The sequence below is a fragment of the Denticeps clupeoides genome, chromosome 4, assembly GCF_900700375.1.
Source record: "Denticeps clupeoides chromosome 4, fDenClu1.1, whole genome shotgun sequence".
Classification (NCBI taxonomy): domain Eukaryota; kingdom Metazoa; phylum Chordata; class Actinopteri; order Clupeiformes; family Denticipitidae; genus Denticeps; species Denticeps clupeoides.
In genome coordinates, this window is record NC_041710.1 from 23,834,950 (window position 1) to 23,854,622 (window position 19,673).

The 19,673-nt window shown below is 36.7% G+C and overlaps 1 protein-coding gene across 1 annotated transcript in view; it reads right to left on the reverse strand.

Moving 5' to 3' along the window:
- The window catches only part of LOC114787868 (mucin-17-like), a 75,054-nt gene extending 55,603 nt beyond the window's left edge, over positions 1 to 19,451 (reverse strand). The window contains exons 1-37 of the mRNA XM_028975772.1: positions 11,381 to 19,451; positions 11,156 to 11,277; positions 11,013 to 11,074; positions 10,820 to 10,878; positions 10,609 to 10,672; positions 10,355 to 10,509; positions 10,122 to 10,243; positions 9,975 to 10,036; positions 9,780 to 9,835; positions 9,564 to 9,627; positions 9,310 to 9,464; positions 9,077 to 9,198; positions 8,932 to 8,993; positions 8,735 to 8,793; positions 8,521 to 8,584; positions 8,267 to 8,421; positions 8,034 to 8,155; positions 7,889 to 7,950; positions 7,697 to 7,755; positions 7,486 to 7,549; positions 7,232 to 7,386; positions 6,999 to 7,120; positions 6,854 to 6,915; positions 6,658 to 6,716; positions 6,444 to 6,507; positions 6,190 to 6,344; positions 5,957 to 6,078; positions 5,812 to 5,873; positions 5,620 to 5,678; positions 5,409 to 5,472; positions 5,155 to 5,309; positions 4,922 to 5,043; positions 4,777 to 4,838; positions 4,580 to 4,638; positions 4,366 to 4,429; positions 4,112 to 4,266; positions 3,879 to 4,000 (exon numbers count right to left, since the gene is read on the reverse strand). Of these exons, the coding sequence (XP_028831605.1) occupies positions 3,879 to 4,000; positions 4,112 to 4,266; positions 4,366 to 4,429; positions 4,580 to 4,638; positions 4,777 to 4,838; positions 4,922 to 5,043; positions 5,155 to 5,309; positions 5,409 to 5,472; positions 5,620 to 5,678; positions 5,812 to 5,873; positions 5,957 to 6,078; positions 6,190 to 6,344; positions 6,444 to 6,507; positions 6,658 to 6,716; positions 6,854 to 6,915; positions 6,999 to 7,120; positions 7,232 to 7,386; positions 7,486 to 7,549; positions 7,697 to 7,755; positions 7,889 to 7,950; positions 8,034 to 8,155; positions 8,267 to 8,421; positions 8,521 to 8,584; positions 8,735 to 8,793; positions 8,932 to 8,993; positions 9,077 to 9,198; positions 9,310 to 9,464; positions 9,564 to 9,627; positions 9,780 to 9,835; positions 9,975 to 10,036; positions 10,122 to 10,243; positions 10,355 to 10,509; positions 10,609 to 10,672; positions 10,820 to 10,878; positions 11,013 to 11,074; positions 11,156 to 11,277; positions 11,381 to 19,451 (11,424 nt within the window). The remainder of the gene's footprint in view (positions 1 to 3,878; positions 4,001 to 4,111; positions 4,267 to 4,365; positions 4,430 to 4,579; positions 4,639 to 4,776; positions 4,839 to 4,921; positions 5,044 to 5,154; positions 5,310 to 5,408; positions 5,473 to 5,619; positions 5,679 to 5,811; positions 5,874 to 5,956; positions 6,079 to 6,189; positions 6,345 to 6,443; positions 6,508 to 6,657; positions 6,717 to 6,853; positions 6,916 to 6,998; positions 7,121 to 7,231; positions 7,387 to 7,485; positions 7,550 to 7,696; positions 7,756 to 7,888; positions 7,951 to 8,033; positions 8,156 to 8,266; positions 8,422 to 8,520; positions 8,585 to 8,734; positions 8,794 to 8,931; positions 8,994 to 9,076; positions 9,199 to 9,309; positions 9,465 to 9,563; positions 9,628 to 9,779; positions 9,836 to 9,974; positions 10,037 to 10,121; positions 10,244 to 10,354; positions 10,510 to 10,608; positions 10,673 to 10,819; positions 10,879 to 11,012; positions 11,075 to 11,155; positions 11,278 to 11,380) is intronic.
- Between the last annotated feature and the right edge of the window lie 222 nt (positions 19,452 to 19,673).

A 19,673-nucleotide genomic window follows, 5' to 3' on the forward strand; every position in this document is an offset into this window, starting at 1 on the left:
GCTTCCTGCTGATGCTGTTGTAGTGTTATTGCTTGTAATTTCAGTAATTGTTACTGTGGTTGGCTGTAGACCTGGAAACGAAATAGAACACACATGGAAACACACAAAACACTGGAAGAATTCAGGCCAGGAATTTTGATACTTAGTATGTCAAATTAAATGAAAACCTCAAAAGGAATTGACGTCAGGATGTACAGCTAAGAAACATACCACTAAGTGTCATTATCTCCTCTAAGAAAGGACTTGGTGATTTCATGTCACTCTCATTAAAAACATATTGTACGTCTGCTTGAATTTCATTTGTTCCATCCCTGTAAGGAAACAGTATGCAAGATGTTAAGAGGTCAATGCTTTGCATGATTCAGAAATAAGATATATTAAAATTATCCACTAGGTTGACTTACAAAAATTTTATAGGTCCAAAGGAAAATGGAGCTGCAGTGTTGCTATTCAAAATTATGTTGAGCTGAAGGTGAGAGCAAGAATAGTGAATAATTGAAATTCTTTTATTGCCTCATATTTATAATACGTTACTCACCAGTTTATTGACAGAGTTCTCAATTAAGATATATGTGTCATTTCTGAGTGTAAAATGTGATGACATTATAACATTACTGATGCCGTATCCAAAGTTGATAGCAAATGCAGTGCTGTTTATTTCTGGAAGAAAATTGGATAAAAATGACATATATTGTATAGTAATCTGTAATGTTACAAAATCTTATATAAAAGCACATAAAACAAAGAAATTGGAGAGACTGCTAAATGTTAGACTTACTCTCATAAGTAACATTTTGAATTTTCACTGGATTATTCAGGGTGGTCTTGACTGTAGAGTCCAATAGGGTGTTAGCAGCATTGAGGACTGCACTCTCAATGGGAATGGGGCCCAAAGTTTGAAACACCAGTCGGATGTAGATCAAAACTGTACCAAGTCTACAAATTACATGACAGAATATTTTGTTACATAACAGAACATCACAATTGTCTACATGTTATTAAAGCTAGTTGATAGATTACAAGGTTCATGATTTTATACATACACAGTCTGAGGAACCGTAGTGGTTTCTGGTACTGATGAACTTGACCAAAGGCTGAGACAGAATACAATTTAGTTATGTTCATTTGCCCGAAACATTGTCTTCACAACAGTTCTAGTTGTCTTTTGTTCTGTATTTCTATATTATAATACATACTTTGTAATCATTGTGCTAGTTGCTTCTGCTACAGTCGAGCTTGCTGAGGTATCGATTGCCTTTGTTGTAGAAATTGAAGTGGTTGTTGTTGTAAAAGGTGTGGCTAAATATGAAAATAGCAAATTCATCAATACACAAAATGAGTTACATAATAATTAAATATGAAGGACTTTAACTCATACTTATGCATTTTAATAAATCAAACTAAATAAAATGTTAACCGACCACTGCCACATGTTAATACAGATGAAAAAAAACTCACTGGGATCATTTTCCTGGATGATATACTCCATGTGCCCTTCAATATATTTTGAATTGATCCTGATAAGAGAACAATATCATGCTATTTAAGAACGGATGGAATTTTAAATGTAAATATTTTAGCAAGTTGTTTGTAATGCTGTTTACACGTAGATGAAAGTTTCGTAAAGTTTAGTAAATGTAGTATTTAGTCAAGACTCACATGAAGTTTGCACTTTGGAAAGTCAGAGGACTTTGTCCGAAATCATTGAAGACTGTGTATAGCTAAATGGGAGTTTTATGTCATTTAATTAGAGCGTTTCATCAGGCTTTTTCCAAATAAGTACCATCCATTAAACTGTACTTACCATGTTGTTAATAGTATTCTGAATTTGGTTATATGTGTCGTTTGCAGATTCACTTTTCTCTGGCATGCTGACATTGTTTAGCCTTAAGCTGATGATGACTGCATATGAAGTGTCTGATATTTCTGTGAAAGAAACAAAATAGGACATTTTCTCTAAGACATCAAGCTGTAAAACTTATGTGATAAAATCTAGAAAGATCTTCTGACATCTTGTAACTCTAGCAGTCGACTTACGTTCATATGTCACATTCTCCACCTGAATTGTTTGATAGAAGTTTGCAGACAAAGACAACAGAAGTGTGCGTGTAGTGTTAACTGCTGGGGTGTCACTGGCGATGGGTGTGGAAGAGTTGAAGACCACATGAGCGTAGATGAGAGCTGACCCCACTCTTTAATTAAAACAAAAGCAGCCATTGATTCAGATCAAATATAAATCATGTTGATAAGCTCATCATTTGGAAAAGTACTCTATAGAAAACTTTACATACATGTTGACTTTAGGGGTGATTGACACTGGAATCAGGGGCACCGTAGTGGTACTGATCATACCTGCTAAGTCAATCACATCAAGAGAATATAATAAAAAGGTTATTTATGCAAACGAATCTCATGCTTCATATCCAATACAACACATGTATTTGATTATAAAAGATTAAAAAATTCTACCACAGGCTACAAGTGATTTAACAGAAACTCACCACTTTCATTTTCTTGGATTATATACTCCATGTGTCCTTCAATATAATCTGAACTCGTCCTGATAAGAGAACAATATTTTTTGAGAACGGATGGAATTGTCAATGTAAATATCATAGCAAGTTTTTTTGTAATGCTGTTTACACGTAGATGGAAGTTTACTAAAGTTTAGTAAATGTAGTATTTAGTCAAGACTCACATGAAGTTTGCACTTTGGAAAGTCAAAGGACTTTGTCCAAAATCATTGAAGACTGTGTTCAGCTACATGGGAATTTTATGTGATTTAATAAGAGCGTTTTAGCAGAAATTTTCCAAATAGGTACCATAAATTAAACTATACTTACCATGTTGTTAATAGTATTCTGAATTTGGTTATATGTGTCGTTTGCAGATTCACTTTTCTCTGGCATGCTGACATTGTTTAGCCTTAAGATGATGATGACTGCATATGAAGTGTCTGATATTTCTGTGAAAGAAACAAAATAGGACATTTTCTCTAAGACGTGAAGCCGTAAAACTTATGTGATAAAATCTAGAAAGATCTTCTGACATCTTGTAACTCTAGCAGTCGACTTACGTTCATATGTCACATTCTCCACCTGAATTGTTTGATTGAAAATTGCAGACAAAGACAACAGAAGTGTGCGTGTAGTGTTAACTGCTGCGGTGTCACTGGCGATGGGTGTGGAAGAGTTGAAGACCACATGAGCGTAGATGAGAGCTGACCCCACTCTTCAATTAAAACAAAAGCAGCCATGGTATCAGATCAAATATAAATCATTTTGATAAGCTCATCATTTGGAAAAGTACTCTATAGAAAACTTTACATACATGTTGACTTGAGGGGTGATTGACACTGGAATCAGGGGCACCGTAGTGGTACTGATCATAGCTGCTAAGTCAATCACATCAAGAGATTATAATAAAAAGGTTATTTATGCAAACGAAACTCATGCTACATATCCAATACAACATATGCATTTGATTATATGAGATAGAAATAAATCTACCACAGGCTACAAGTGATTTAACAAAAACTCACCACTTTCATTTTCCTGGATGATATACTCCATGTGCCCTTCAATATAATCTGAATTCGTCCTGATAAGAGAACAATATCATGCTATTTAAGAACGGGTGGAATTTTCCATGTAACCATTTTAGCAAGATGTTTGTAATTCTGTTTACATAAAGAATAAAGAAAATGAACATTCAGAAAAATGTCAGGACTTACATGAAGTTTGCACTTTGGAAAGTCAGAGGACTTTGTCCAAAAGCATTGAAGACTGTGTGCAGCTAAATGGGAGTTTTACATCATTTAATTAGAGCGTTTTAGCAGAAAATTTCCAAATATGTACCATCCATTAAACTATACTTACCATGTTATTAATAGTATTCTGAATTTGGTTATATGTGTCGTTTGCAGATTCACTTTTCTCTGGCATGCTGACATTGTTTAGCCTTAAACTGATAATGACTGCATATGAAGTGTCTGATATTTCTGTGAAAGAAACAAAATAGGACATTTTCTCTAAGACGTGAAGCTTTAAAACTTATGTGATAAAATCTGGAAAGATCTTCTGACATCTTGAAACTCTAGCAGTCGACTTACGTTCATATGTCACATTCTCCACTTGAACTGTTTGACTGAAGTTTGCAGACAAAGACAACAGAAGTGTGCGTGTAGTGTTAACTGCTGCAGTGTCACTGGTGATGGGTGTGGAAGAGTTGAAGACCACATGAGCGTAGATGAGAGCTGACCCCACTCTTTAATTAAAACAAAAGCAGCCATTGTTTCAGATCAAATATAAATCACGTTGACAAGCTCATCATTTTGAAAAGTGCTCTATAGAAAACTTTACATACATGTTGACTTGAGGGGTATTTGATACTGGAATCAGGGGCACCGTAGTGGTACTGATCATAGCTGCTAAACCAAACAATCACATCAATAGATTATAATAAAAAGGTTATTTATGCATATGAAACTAATGCTACATATCCATTACAACATATGCATTTGATTTTAAAAGATTAAAAAATTCTACCACAGGCTACAAGTGATTTAACAGAAACTCACCACTTTCATTTTCTTGGATTATATACTCCATGTGTCCTTCAATATAATCTGAACTCGTCCTGATAAGAGAACAATATTTTTTGAGAATGGATGGAATTGTCAATGTAAATATCATAGCAAGTTTTTTTGTAATGCTGTTTACACGTAGATGGAAGTTTACTAAAGTTTAGTAAATGTAGTATTTAGTCAAGACTCACATGAAGTTTGCACTTTGGAAAGTCAAAGGACTTTGTCCAAAATCATTGAAGACTGTGTTCAGCTACATGGGAATTTTATGTGATTTAATAAGAGCGTTTTAGCAGAAATTTTCCAAATAGGTACCATAAATTAAACTATACTTACCATGTTGTTAATAGTATTCTGAATTTGGTTATATGTGTCGTTTGCAGATTCACTTTTCTCTGGCATGCTGACATTGTTTAGCCTTAAGATGATGATGACTGCATATGAAGTGTCTGATATTTCTGTGAAAGAAACAAAATAGGACATTTTCTCTAAGACGTGAAGCCGTAAAACTTATGTGATAAAATCTAGAAAGATCTTCTGACATCTTGTAACTCTAGCAGTCGACTTACGTTCATATGTCACATTCTCCACCTGAATTGTTTGATTGAAAATTGCAGACAAAGACAACAGAAGTGTGCGTGTAGTGTTAACTGCTGCGGTGTCACTGGCGATGGGTGTGGAAGAGTTGAAGACCACATGAGCGTAGATGAGAGCTGACCCCACTCTTCAATTAAAACAAAAGCAGCCATGGTATCAGATCAAATATAAATCATTTTGATAAGCTCATCATTTGGAAAAGTACTCTATAGAAAACTTTACATACATGTTGACTTGAGGGGTGATTGACACTGGAATCAGGGGCACCGTAGTGGTACTGATCATAGCTGCTAAGTCAATCACATCAAGAGATTATAATAAAAAGGTTATTTATGCAAACGAAACTCATGCTACATATCCAATACAACATATGCATTTGATTATATGAGATAGAAATAAATCTACCACAGGCTACAAGTGATTTAACAAAAACTCACCACTTTCATTTTCCTGGATGATATACTCCATGTGCCCTTCAATATAATCTGAATTCGTCCTGATAAGAGAACAATATCATGCTATTTAAGAACGGGTGGAATTTTCCATGTAACCATTTTAGCAAGATGTTTGTAATTCTGTTTACATAAAGAATAAAGAAAATGAACATTCAGAAAAATGTCAGGACTTACATGAAGTTTGCACTTTGGAAAGTCAGAGGACTTTGTCCAAAAGCATTGAAGACTGTGTGCAGCTAAATGGGAGTTTTACATCATTTAATTAGAGCGTTTTAGCAGAAAATTTCCAAATATGTACCATCCATTAAACTATACTTACCATGTTATTAATAGTATTCTGAATTTGGTTATATGTGTCGTTTGCAGATTCACTTTTCTCTGGCATGCTGACATTGTTTAGCCTTAAACTGATAATGACTGCATATGAAGTGTCTGATACTTCTGTGAAAGAAACAAAATAGGACATTTTCTCTAAGACGTGAAGCTTTAAAACTTATGTGATAAAATCTGGAAAGATCTTCTGACATCTTGAAACTCTAGCAGTCGACTTACGTTCATATGTCACATTCTCCACTTGAACTGTTTGACTGAAGTTTGCAGACAAAGACAACAGAAGTGTGCGTGTAGTGTTAACTGCTGCAGTGTCACTGGTGATGGGTGTGGAAGAGTTGAAGACCACATGAGCGTAGATGAGAGCTGACCCCACTCTTTAATTAAAACAAAAGCAGCCATTGTTTCAGATCAAATATAAATCACGTTGACAAGCTCATCATTTTGAAAAGTACTCTATAGAAAACTTTACATACATGTTGACTTGAGGGGTATTTGATACTGGAATCAGGGGCACCGTAGTGGTACTGATCATAGCTGCTAAACCAAACAATCACATCAATAGATTATAATAAAAAGGTTATTTATGCATATGAAACTAATGCTACATATCCATTACAACATATGCATTTGATTTTAAAAGATTAAAAAATTCTACCACAGGCTACAAGTGATTTAACAGAAACTCACCACTTTCATTTTCTTGGATTATATACTCCATGTGTCCTTCAATATAATCTGAACTCGTCCTGATAAGAGAACAATATTTTTGAGAACGGATGGAATTGTCAATGTAAATATCATAGCAAGTTTTTTTGTAATGCTGTTTACACGTAGATGGAAGTTTACTAAAGTTTAGTAAATGTAGTATTTAGTCAAGACTCACATGAAGTTTGCACTTTGGAAAGTCAAAGGACTTTGTCCAAAATCATTGAAGACTGTGTTCAGCTACATGGGAATTTTATGTGATTTAATAAGAGCGTTTTAGCAGAAATTTTCCAAATAGGTACCATAAATTAAACTATACTTACCATGTTGTTAATAGTATTCTGAATTTGGTTATATGTGTCGTTTGCAGATTCACTTTTCTCTGGCATGCTGACATTGTTTAGCCTTAAGATGATGATGACTGCATATGAAGTGTCTGATATTTCTGTGAAAGAAACAAAATAGGACATTTTCTCTAAGACGTGAAGCTGTAAAACTTATGTGATAAAATCTAGAAAGATCTTCTGACATCTTGTAACTCTAGCAGTCGACTTACGTTCATATGTCACATTCTCCACCTGAATTGTTTGATTGAAAATTGCAGACAAAGACAACAGAAGTGTGCGTGTAGTGTTAACTGCTGCGGTGTCACTGGCGATGGGTGTGGAAGAGTTGAGGACCACATGAGCGTAGATGAGAGCTGACCCCACTCTTCAATTAAAACAAAAGCAGCCATGGTATCAGATCAAATATAAATCATTTTGATAAGCTCATCATTTGGAAAAGTACTCTATAGAAAACTTTACATACATGTTGACTTGAGGGGTGATTGACACTGGAATCAGGGGCACCGTAGTGGTACTGATCATAGCTGCTAAGTCAATCACATCAAGAGATTATAATAAAAAGGTTATTTATGCAAACGAAACTCATGCTACATATCCAATACAACATATGCATTTGATTATATGAGATAGAAATAAATCTACCACAGGCTACAAGTGATTTAACAAAAACTCACCACTTTCATTTTCCTGGATGATATACTCCATGTGCCCTTCAATATAATCTGAATTCGTCCTGATAAGAGAACAATATCATGCTATTTAAGAACGGGTGGAATTTTCCATGTAACCATTTTAGCAAGATGTTTGTAATTCTGTTTACATAAAGAATAAAGAAAATGAACATTCAGAAAAATGTCAGGACTTACATGAAGTTTGCACTTTGGAAAGTCAGAGGACTTTGTCCAAAAGCATTGAAGACTGTGTGCAGCTAAATGGGAGTTTTATGTCATTTAATTAGAGCGTTTTAGCAGAAAATTTCCAAATAAGTACCATCCATTAAACTATACTTACCATGTTATTAATAGTATTCTGAATTTGGTTATATGTGTCGTTTGCAGATTCACTTTTCTCTGGCATGCTGACATTGTTTAGCCTTAAACTGATTATGACTGCATATGAAGTGTCTGATATTTCTGTGAAAGAAACAAAATAGGACATTTTCTCTAAGACGTGAAGCTTTAAAACTTATGTGATAAAATCTGGAAAGATCTTCTGACATCTTGAAACTCTAGCAGTCGACTTACGTTCATATGTCACATTCTCCACCTGAACTGTTTGACTGAAGTTTGCAGACAAAGACAACAGAAGTGTGCGTGTAGTGTTAACTGCTGCAGTGTCACTGGCGATGGGTGTGGAAGAGTTGAAGACCACATGAGCGTAGATGAGAGCTGACCCCACTCTTTAATTAAAACAAAAGCAGCCATTGTTTCAGATCAAAAATAAATCACGTTGACAAGCTCATCATTTTGAAAAGTACTCTATAGAAAACTTTACATACATGTTGACTTGAGGGGTGATTGATACTGGAATCAGGGGCACCGTAGTGGTACTGATCATAGCTGCTAAACCAAACAATCACATCAATAGATTATAATAAAAAGGTTATTTATGCATATGAAACTAATGCTACATATCCATTACAACATATGCATTTGATTTTAAAAGATTAAAAAATTCTACCACAGGCTACAAGTGATTTAACAGAAACTCACCACTTTCATTTTCTTGGATTATATACTCCATGTGTCCTTCAATATAATCTGAACTCGTCCTGATAAGAGAACAATATTTTTTGAGAACGGATGGAATTGTCAATGTAAATATCATAGCAAGTTTTTTTGTAATGCTGTTTACACGTAGATGGAAGTTTACTAAAGTTTAGTAAATGTAGTATTTAGTCAAGACTCACATGAAGTTTGCACTTTGGAAAGTCAAAGGATTTTGTCCAAAATCATTGAAGACTGTGTTCAGCTACATGGGAATTTTATGTGATTTAATAAGAGCGTTTTAGCAGAAATTTTCCAAATAGGTACCATAAATTAAACTATACTTACCATGTTGTTAATAGTATTCTGAATTTGGTTATATGTGTCATTTGCAGATTCACTTTTCTCTGGCATGCTGACATTGTTTAGCCTTAAGATGATGATGACTACGTATGAAGTGTCTGATATTTCTGTGAAAGAAACAAAATAGGACATTTTCTCTAAGACGTGAAGCTTTAAAACTTATGTGATAAAATCTAGAAAGATCTTCTGACATCTTGTAACTCTAGCAGTCGACTTACGTTCATATGTCACATTCTCCACCTGAATTGTTTGATAGAAGTTTGCAGACAAAGACAACAGAAGTGTGCGTGTAGTGTTAACTGCTGCAGTGTCACTGGCGATGGGTGTGGAAGAGTTGAAGACCACATGAGCGTAGATGAGAGCTGACCCCACTCTTTAATTAAAACAAAAGCAGCCATTGTTTCAGATCAAAAATAAATCACGTTGACAAGCTCATCATTTTGAAAAGTACTCTATAGAAAACTTTACATACATGTTGACTTGAGGGGTGATTGATACTGGAATCAGGGGCACCGTAGTGGTACTGATCATAGCTGCTAAACCAAACAATCACATCAATAGATTATAATAAAAAGGTTATTTATGCATATGAAACTAATGCTACATATCCATTACAACATATGTATTTGATTGTATAAGATAAAAAATAATTCTACCACAGGCTACAAGTGATTTAACAGAAACTCACCATCATTTTCTTGGATTATATACTCCATGTGTCCTTCAATATAATCTGAACTCGTCCTGATAAGAGAACAATATTTTTTTAAGAACAGATGGAATTGTCAATGTAAATATCATAGCAAGTTTTTTTGTAATGCTGTTTACACGTAGATGGAAGTTTACTAAAGTTTAGTAAATGTAGTATTTAGTCAAGACTCACATGAATTTTGCACTTTGGAAAGTCAAAGGACTTTGTCCAAAATCATTGAAGACTGTGTTCAGCTACATGGGAATTTTATGTAATTTAATATAAGAGCGTTTTAGCAGAAAATTTCCAAATAAGTACCATCCATTAAACTATACTTACCATGTTATTAATAGTATTCTGAATTTGGTTATATGTGTCATTTGCAGATTCACTTTTCTCTGGCATGCTGACATTGTTTAGCCTTAAGATGATGATGACTGCATATGAAGTGTCTGATATTTCTGTGAAAGAAACAAAATAGGACATTTTCTCTAAAATATGAAGCTGTAAAACTTATGTAATAAAATCCAGAAAGATCTTCTGACATCCTGTAACTCTAGCAGTCGACTTACGTTCATATGTCACATTCTCCACCTGAATTGTTTGATTGACAATTGCAGACAAAGACAACAGAAGTGTGCGTGTAGTGTTAACTGCTGCAGTGTCACTGGCGATGGGTGTGGAAGAGTTGAAGACCACATGAGCGTAGATGAGAGCTGACCCCACTCTTTAATTAAAACAAAAGCAGCCATTGTTTCAGATCAAATATAAATCATTTTGATAAGCTCATCATTTGGAAAAGTACTCTATAGAAAACTTTACATACATGTTGACTTGAGGGGTGATTGACACTGGAATCAGGGGCACCGTAGTGGTACTGATCATAGCTGCTAAGTCAATCACATCAAGAGAATATAATAAAAAGGTTATTCATGCAAACGAAACTCATGCTACATATCCAATACAACATATGCATTTGATTATATAAGATAGAAATAAATCTACCACAGGCTACAAGTGATTTAACAGAAACTCACCACTTTTATTTTCCTGGATGATATACTCCATGTGCCCTTCAATATAATTTGAATTCATCCTGATAAGAGAACAATATCATACTATTTAAAATCTGAAGGAGTTGTCCATGTAACCGTTTTATCAAGATGTTTGTAATGCTTTTTAGATAAAGAATGAAGAAAATGAACATTCAGAAAAATAGCAAGGACTTACGTGAAGTTTGCACTTTGGAAAGTCAAAGGACTTTGTCCAAAATCACTGAAGACTGTGTTCAGCTAAATGGGAATTTTGTCATTTAAAAAGACAGTTTCAGCAGAAATTTTCCAAATAAATACCATCCATTAAACTGAACTTACCATGTTGTTAATAGTTTCCTGAATTTGGCTATATGTGTCGTTTGCAGATTCACTTTTCTTTGGCATGCTGACATTGTTTAGCCTTAAGCTGATTATGACTGAGTATGAAGTGTCTGATATTTCTGTGAAAAGAACAAAATATGCAATTTTCTTTAAGACATTTAAGACTTAAGAAAAAATCTAGAAAGATCTTCTGACAGTTTGTAACTCTAGCAGTCGACTTACGTTCATATGTCACATTCTCCACCTGAATTGTTTGATTGAAGTTTGCAGACAAAGACAACAGAAGTGTGCGTGTAGTGTTAACTGCTGCGGTGTCACTGGTGATGGGTGTGGAAGAGTTGAAGAGTAGGCGGCAGTATATATTTGCTAAAATGCTTGTATCTTCATCCATAGTTTTTGAGTTTGTTGCAATACTAAAAGTTCCAGCTTCTGATTCTGCTGTTGTTGTGGTCAGTGAAGTTGTATTTCCTCTGATAGAAGTTGTAGTATTACTTAATTCTTTTCGCGTGGTTACATCGGGTGCAGTAGGTGTAGTAGACGGGAATTTGGTTATTTGACTTTTTGTTGTATAGTCCAGAGGTTTTACAGTTGTGATTTGGGGGCTTATTGGGGAAATGGCTAAAGGAGCAAGTTTAGTAATTGTTGCAAGAGGCGTTATACTTAAACCCAGATGGGTTGCTTGACTTCCTGTTGTAAGTTCCATAGTTTTTGTCGTTGTGAGTTGTGATATTTTGTGGGAAGTGGTTGAAGGAACAGTTGTAATAGTACTTGACACTGCCATATCTGAAACCTCAGTATTGTTTGTTGACTGCACTGGTATTGATGCTACTGTAGATTCTACTGTAGTTGGAGTTGACTTGGGTGCTGTAGTATCTAAAGTCAAAGCTGTGGGTGTTGTCAATTCTTTTGTAGACACTACAGTTGTTGTGGTTTGTGTGGTTATACCAGATGGTACAGATGTGGTTGTAGTAGAAGGAAGCTGGGGGGTTTGACTTTTAGTTGATTTTATAATGGTGGTACATTCTTTTGTACTTGTATTTGACTGAGGTGTTGTAGTGTTTAAGTTCAAAACTGTTGTCATTTCTTTTGTAGACACAGTGGTTGTTACAGTTGGTGTGGTGGTACCAGAAGCAAGAAAAGTAACAGGAGGAAGTTGGCTTGTTTGACTTTCAGTTGTAGGTTTCACCATTTCTCTTGGTGTGATTTGTGTTGATAACTGGGATGTGGTTGAAGAGACAGTTGTTGTAGGTGATTCTGTTGTAGCAGAGGCTTCAGTTGTGCTGATTGATTGAATGGTTGTAGATTCTTCTGTAGTTGGAGTTGACTCATGGGCTGTAGTATCTAAAGTCAAAGCTGTGGGTGTTGTCAATCCTGTTGTAGACACTATGGTTATTGTGGTTGAACCAGATGGTGTAGATGTAGTAGAACGAAGCTGGGGCGGTTGACTTTCAGTTGATTTTATAACAGTGGTAGATTCTTTTGTACTTGTATTTGACTGAGGTGTTGTAGTGTCTAAGTTCAAAGCTGTTGAAGTTGTCATTTCTTTTGTAGACACTGTGGTTGTTACACTTGGTGTGATTAAAACAGAAGTGGGAAAATTAACAAGAAGAAGTTGGCTTTCAGTTGTAGGTTCCATAATTTTTGTTGCAGTGAGTTGTGATGATTTCTGGGAATTGGTTGAAGGAACAGTTGTGGTATTAATTAATGTTGCCATAGCTGAATCTTCAGTTGTGCTCGATGGCTGCACTGTTGTTGATGCTGCTGTAGTTGTAGTTGAGTGAGTTGTTGTACTGTCTAATGTCAAAGATTTGGTGGTACTCGTTTCTGTTGTGGGTATAGAGGTTTTTACTGTAGATATGGTTATTCCAGGTTCTGTAGATGTAGCAAAAGAAAGTTGGGTTGTTTGACCTTTAGTTGAGGAGTCCACTTTATCTGTTGTAAGTTGTGTAGTTGACTGGGATGTGCTTGAAAAGACAGTTGATGTAGTTGGTGTTTCTGTTATAGATGAATCAAGGGTTGTAGATTCTGCTGCAGTTGTGTTAAACTGAGGTGTTGTAGTGTCTATGTTTGAAGCTGTGGTGGTACTTAATTCTGTTATTGATACAGTGGCTTTCATGGTTTCTCTGGATGTTGAATCAGGCGTTGTAGTTGAAGAAGAAGGAAGTTGGCTTGTTTGACTTTCAGTTGTAGGTTCCATAGTTTTTGTTGCTGTGAGTTGTGATGTTTTCTGGGAATTGGTTGAAGGAACAGTTGTGGTAGTACTTGATGTTGCCATAGCTGAAGCTTCAGTTGTGCTCGATGGCTGCACTGTTGTTGATGCTGCTGTAGTTGTAGTTGAGTGAGCTGTTGTACTGTCTAATGTCAAAGATGTGGTGGTACTCATTTCTGTTGTGGGTATTGAGGTTTTTACTCTAGATATGGTTGTCGCGGGTTCTGTAGATGTAGCAAAAGAACGTTGGGTTGTTTGACCTTTAGTTGAGGAGTCCACTTTATCTGTTGTAAGTTGTGTAGTTGACTGGGATGTGCTTGAAAAGACAGTTGATGTACTTGGTGTTTCTGTTATAGACGAATCAAGGGTTGTAGATTCTGCTGCAGTTGTGATAAACTGAGGTGTTGTGGTGTCTATGTTTGAAGCTGTGGTGGTACTTAATTCTATTATTGATACAGTGGCTTTCATGGTTTCGGTGGATGTTGAATCAGGCGTTGTAGATGTAGAAGAAGGAAGTTGGCTTGTTTGACTTTCAGTTGTAGGTTCCATAGTTTTTGTTGCTGTGAGTTGTGATGTTTTCTGGGAATTGGTTGAAGGAACAGTTGTGGTAGTACTTGATGTTGCCATAGCTGAATCTTCAGTTGTGCTCGATGGCTGCACTGTTGTTGATGCTCCTGTAGTTGTAGTTAAGTGAGTTGTTGTACTGTCTAATGTCAAAGATGTGGTGGTTTTCATTTCTGTTGTGGGTATAGAGGTTTTTACTGTAGATATGGTTATTCCAGGTTCTGTAGATGTAGCAAAAGAAAGTTGGGTTGTTTGACCTTTAGTTGAGGAGTCCACTTTATCTGTTGTAAGTTGTGTAGTTGACTGGGATGTGCTTGAAAAGACAGTTGATGTAGTTGGTGTTTCTGTTATAGATGAATCAAGGATTGTAGATTCTGCTGCAGTTGTGATAAACTGAGGTGTTGTAGTGTCTATGTTTGAAGCTGTGGTGGTACTTAATTCTGTTATTGATACAGTGGCTTTCATGGTTTCTCTGGATGTTGAATCAGGCGTTGTAGTTGAAGAAGAAGGAAGTTGGCTTGTTTGACTTTCAGTTGTAGGTTCCATAGTTTTTGTTGCTGTGAGTTGTGATGTTTTCTGGGAATTGTTTGAAGGAACTGTTGTGGTAGTACTTGATGTTGCCATAGCTGAATCTTCAGTTGTGCTCGATGGCTGCACTGTTGTTGATGCTGCTGTAGTTGTAGTTGAGTGAGTTGTTGTACTGTCTAATGTCAAAGATTTGGTGGTACTCATTTCGGTTGTGGGTATAGAGGTTTTTACTGTAGATATGGTTGTCTCGGGTTCTGAAGATGTAGCAAAAGAAAGTTGGGTTGTTTGACCTTTAGTTGAGGAATCCACTTTATCTGTTGTAAGTTGTGTAATTGACTGGGATGTGCTTGAAAAGACAGTTGATGTACTTGGTGATTCTGTTATAGCTGAATCGAGGGTTGTAGATTCTGCTGCAGTTGTGATAAACTGAGGTGTTGTAGTGTCTATGTTTGAAGCTGTGGTACTTAATTCCGTTATTGATACAGTGGCTTTCATGGTTTCGGTGGATGTTGAATCAGGCGTTGTAGATGTAGAAGAAGGAAGTTGGCTTGTTTGACTTTCAGTTGTAGGTTCCATAGTTTTTGTTGCTGTGAGTTGTGATGTTTTCTGGGAATTGGTTGAAGGAACAGTTGTGGTAGTACTTGATGTTGCCATAGCTGAATCTTCAGTTGTGCTCGATGGCTGCACTGTTGTTGATGCTGCTGTAGTTGTAGTTAAGTGAGTTGTTGTACTGTCTAATGTAAAAGATGTGGTGGTTTTCATTTCTGTTGTGGGTATAGAGGTTTTTACTGTAGATATGGTTATTCCAGGTTCTGTAGATGTAGCAAAAGAAAGTTGGGTTGTTTGACCTTTAGTTGAGGAGTCCACTTTATCTGTTGTAAGTTGTGTAGTTGACTGGGATGTGCTTGAAAAGACAGTTGATGTAGTTGGTGATTCTGTTATAGACGAATCAAGGGTTGTAGATCCTGCTGCAGTTGTGATAAACTGAGGTGTTGTAGTGTCTATGTTTGAAGCTGTGGTGGTACTTAATTCTGTTATTGATACAGTGGCTTTCCTGTTTTCTCTGGATGTTGAATCAGGCGTTGTAGATGTAGAAGAAGGAAGTTGGCTTGTTTGACTTTCAGTTGTAGGTTCCATAGTTTTTGTTGCTGTGAGTTGTGATGTTTTCTGGGAATTGTTTGAAGGAACTGTTGTGGTAGTACTTGATGTTGCCATAGCTGAATCTTCAGTTGTGCTCGATGGCTGCACTGTTGTTGATGCTGCTGTAGTTGTAGTTGAGTGAGTTGTTGTACTGTCTAATGTCAAAGATTTGGTGGTACTCATTTTGGTTGTGGGTATAGAGGTTTTTACTGTAGATATGGTTGTCTCGGGTTCTGAAGATGTAGCAAAAGAAAGTTGGGTTGTTTGACCTTTAGTTGAGGAATCCACTTTATCTGTTGTAAGTTGTGTAATTGACTGGGATGTGCTTGAAAAGACAGTTGTTGTAGTTGGTGATTCTGTTATAGCTGAATTGAGGGTTGTAGATTCTGCTGCAGTTGTGATAAACTGAGGTGTTGTAGTGTCTATGTTTGAAGCTGTGGTGGTACTTAATTCCGTTATTGATACAGTGGCTTTCATGGTTTCTCTGGATGTTGAATCAGGCGTTGTAGCTGTAGAAGAAGGAAGTTGGCTTGTTTGACTTTCAGTTGTAGGTTCCATAGTTTTTGTTGCTGTGAGTTGTGATGTTTTCTGGGAATTGATTGAAGGAACAGTTGTGGTATTAATTGATGTTGCCATAGCTGAAGCTTCAGTTGTGCTCGATGGCTGCACTGTTGTTGATGCTGCATTAGTTGTAGTTGAGTGAGTTGTTGTACTGTCTAATGTCAAAGACTTTGTGGTACTCATTTCTGTTGTGGGTATAGAGGTTTTTACTGTGGATATGGTTGTCTCGGGTTCTGTAGATGTAGGAAATGAAAGTTGGGTTGTTTGACCTTTAGTAGAGGAATCCACTTTATCTGTTGTAAGTTGTGTAGTTGACTGGGATGTGCTTGAAAAGACAGTTGATGTAGTTGGTGATTCTGTTATAGACGAATCAAGGGTTGTAGATCCTGCTGCAGTTGTGATAAACTGAGGTGTTGTAGTGTCTATGTTTGAAGCTGTGGTGGTACTTAATTCTGTTATTGATACAGTGGCTTTCCTGTTTTCTCTGGATGTTGAATCAGGCGTTGTAGATGTAGAAGAAGGAAGTTGGCTTGTTTGACTTTCAGTTGTAGGTTCCATAGTTTTTGTTGCTGTGAGTTGTGATGTTTTCTGGGAATTGTTTGAAGGAACTGTTGTGGTAGTACTTGATGTTGCCATAGCTGAATCTTCAGTTGTGCTCGATGGCTGCACTGTTGTTGATGCTGCTGTAGTTGTAGTTGAGTGAGTTGTTGTACTGTCTAATGTCAAAGATTTGGTGGTACTCATTTTGGTTGTGGGTATAGAGGTTTTTACTGTAGATATGGTTGTCTCGGGTTCTGAAGATGTAGCAAAAGAAAGTTGGGTTGTTTGACCTTTAGTTGAGGAATCCACTTTATCTGTTGTAAGTTGTGTAGTTGACTGGGATGTGCTTGAAAAGACCGTTGATGTAGTTGGTGATTCTGTTATAGCTGAATTGAGGGTTGTAGATTCTGCTGCAGTTGTGATAAACTGAGGTGTTGTAGTGTCTATGTTTGAAGCTGTGGTGGTACTTAATTCCGTTATTGATACAGTGGCTTTCATGGTTTCTCTGGATGTTGAATCAGGCGTTGTAGCTGTAGAAGAAGGAAGTTGGCTTGTTTGACTTTCAGTTGTAGGTTCCATAGTTTTTGTTGCTGTGAGTTGTGATGTTTTCTGGGAATTGATTGAAGGAACAGTTGTGGTATTAATTGATGTTGCCATAGCTGAAGCTTCAGTTGTGCTCGATGGCTGCACTGTTGTTGATGCTGCATTAGTTGTAGTTGAGTGAGTTGTTGTACTGTCTAATGTCAAAGACTTTGTGGTACTCATTTCTGTTGTGGGTATAGAGGTTTTTACTGTGGATATGGTTGTCTCGGGTTCTGTAGATGTAGGAAATGAAAGTTGGGTTGTTTGACCTTTAGTAGAGGAATCCACTTTATCTGTTGTAAGTTGTGTAGTTGACTGGGATGTGCTTGAAAAGACAGTTGATGTACTTGGTGATTCTGTTATAGCTGAATCGAGGGTTGTAGATTCTGCTGCAGTTGTGATAAACTGAGGTGTTGTAGTGTCTATGTTTGAAGCTGTGGTACTTAATTCCGTTATTGATACAGTGGCTTTCATGGTTTCGGTGGATGTTGAATCAGGCGTTGTAGATGTAGAAGAAGGAAGTTGGCTTGTTTGACTTTCAGTTGTAGGTTCCATAGTTTTTGTTGCTGTGAGTTGTGATGTTTTCTGGGAATTGGTTGAAGGAACAGTTGTGGTAGTACTTGATGTTGCCATAGCTGAATCTTCAGTTGTGCTCGATGGCTGCACTGTTGTTGATGCTGCTGTAGTTGTAGTTAAGTGAGTTGTTGTACTGTCTAATGTAAAAGATGTGGTGGTTTTCATTTCTGTTGTGGGTATAGAGGTTTTTACTGTAGATATGGTTATTCCAGGTTCTGTAGATGTAGCAAAAGAAAGTTGGGTTGTTTGACCTTTAGTTGAGGAGTCCACTTTATCTGTTGTAAGTTGTGTAGTTGACTGGGATGTGCTTGAAAAGACAGTTGATGTACTTGGTGATTCTGTTATAGACGAATCAAGGGTTGTAGATCCTGCTGCAGTTGTGATAAACTGAGGTGTTGTAGTGTCTATGTTTGAAGCTGTGGTGGTACTTAATTCTGTTATTGATACAGTGGCTTTCCTGTTTTCTCTGGATGTTGAATCAGGCGTTGTAGATGTAGAAGAAGGAAGTTGGCTTGTTTGACTTTCAGTTGTAGGTTCCATAGTTTTTGTTGCTGTGAGTTGTGATGTTTTCTGGGAATTGGTTGAAGGAACAGTTGTGGTAGTACTTGATGTTGCCATAGCTGAATCTTCAGTTGTGCTCGATGGCTGCAATGTTGTTGATGCTGCTGTAGTTGTAGTTGAGTGAGTTGTTGTACTGTCTAATGTCAAAGATTTGGTGGTACTCATTTCGGTTGTGGGTATAGAGGTTTTTACTGTAGATATGGTTGTCTCGGGTTCTGAAGATGTAGCAAAAGAAAGTTGGGTTGTTTGACCTTTAGTTGAGGAATCCACTTTATCTGTTGTAAGTTGTGTAGTTGACTGGGATGTGCTTGAAAAGACCGTTGATGTAGTTGGTGATTCTGTTATAGCTGAATCAAGGGTTGTAGATTCTGCTGCAGTTGTGATAAACTGAGGTGTTGTAGTGTCTATGTTTGAAGCTGTGGTGGTACCTAATTCCGTTATTGATACAGTGGCTTTCATGGTTTCTGTGGATTTTGAATCAGACATGGTAGATGTAGAAGAAGGAAGTTGGCTTGTTTGACTTTGAATTGTAGGTTCCACCATTTCTCTTGATGTGATTTGTGCTAACTGGGATGTGGTTGAAGAGACTGTTGTTTTTGGTGATTCTGTTGTAACAGAAGCTTCAGTTGTGCTTGAATCAGGCATTGTAGATGTAGAAGAAGGAGGTTGACTTGTTTGACTTTCCGTTGTAGGTTCCACAATTTCTCTTGATGTGATTAGTTTTGTTAACTGGGATGTGGTTGAAGGGACAGTTGTTGTCAGTGATTCTGTTGCAGCAGAAGTTTCAGTTGTTGATGTAGAAGAAGAAAGTTGGCTTGTTTGACATTCAGTTGTTGGTTCTACCATTTCTGTTGTTGTGACTAGTGTTGGTGTCTTGTATGTAGTTGAAGAGACAGTTGTTTTAGCTTGAGTCTGGTTGATTGATTCAACGGTTGTAGATTCTGATGTAGTTAGAGTTGTTTGTTGTATTGTAGTGTCTAAGGATGAAGCTGTGGATATATTCAATTCTGTTGTAGACACTATGGTGGTCATGGTTGGAGTAGTTGTTGTACTTGGCAATGTAGATATATAAGACGTTCTCTGTGATGTGTTAGATGGCACAGTTTTTATTGTAATCGATTCTATTGTAGTTGAAGTATCAGTTGTGGTGGCTGATTGCACTGTTGTAGATTCTTGTGACGTTTTAGTTGTGCTGTATAGTGTCAAAGCTGTGAATGTACTCAATTCTACTGTAGACACAGTGGTTCTCACAGT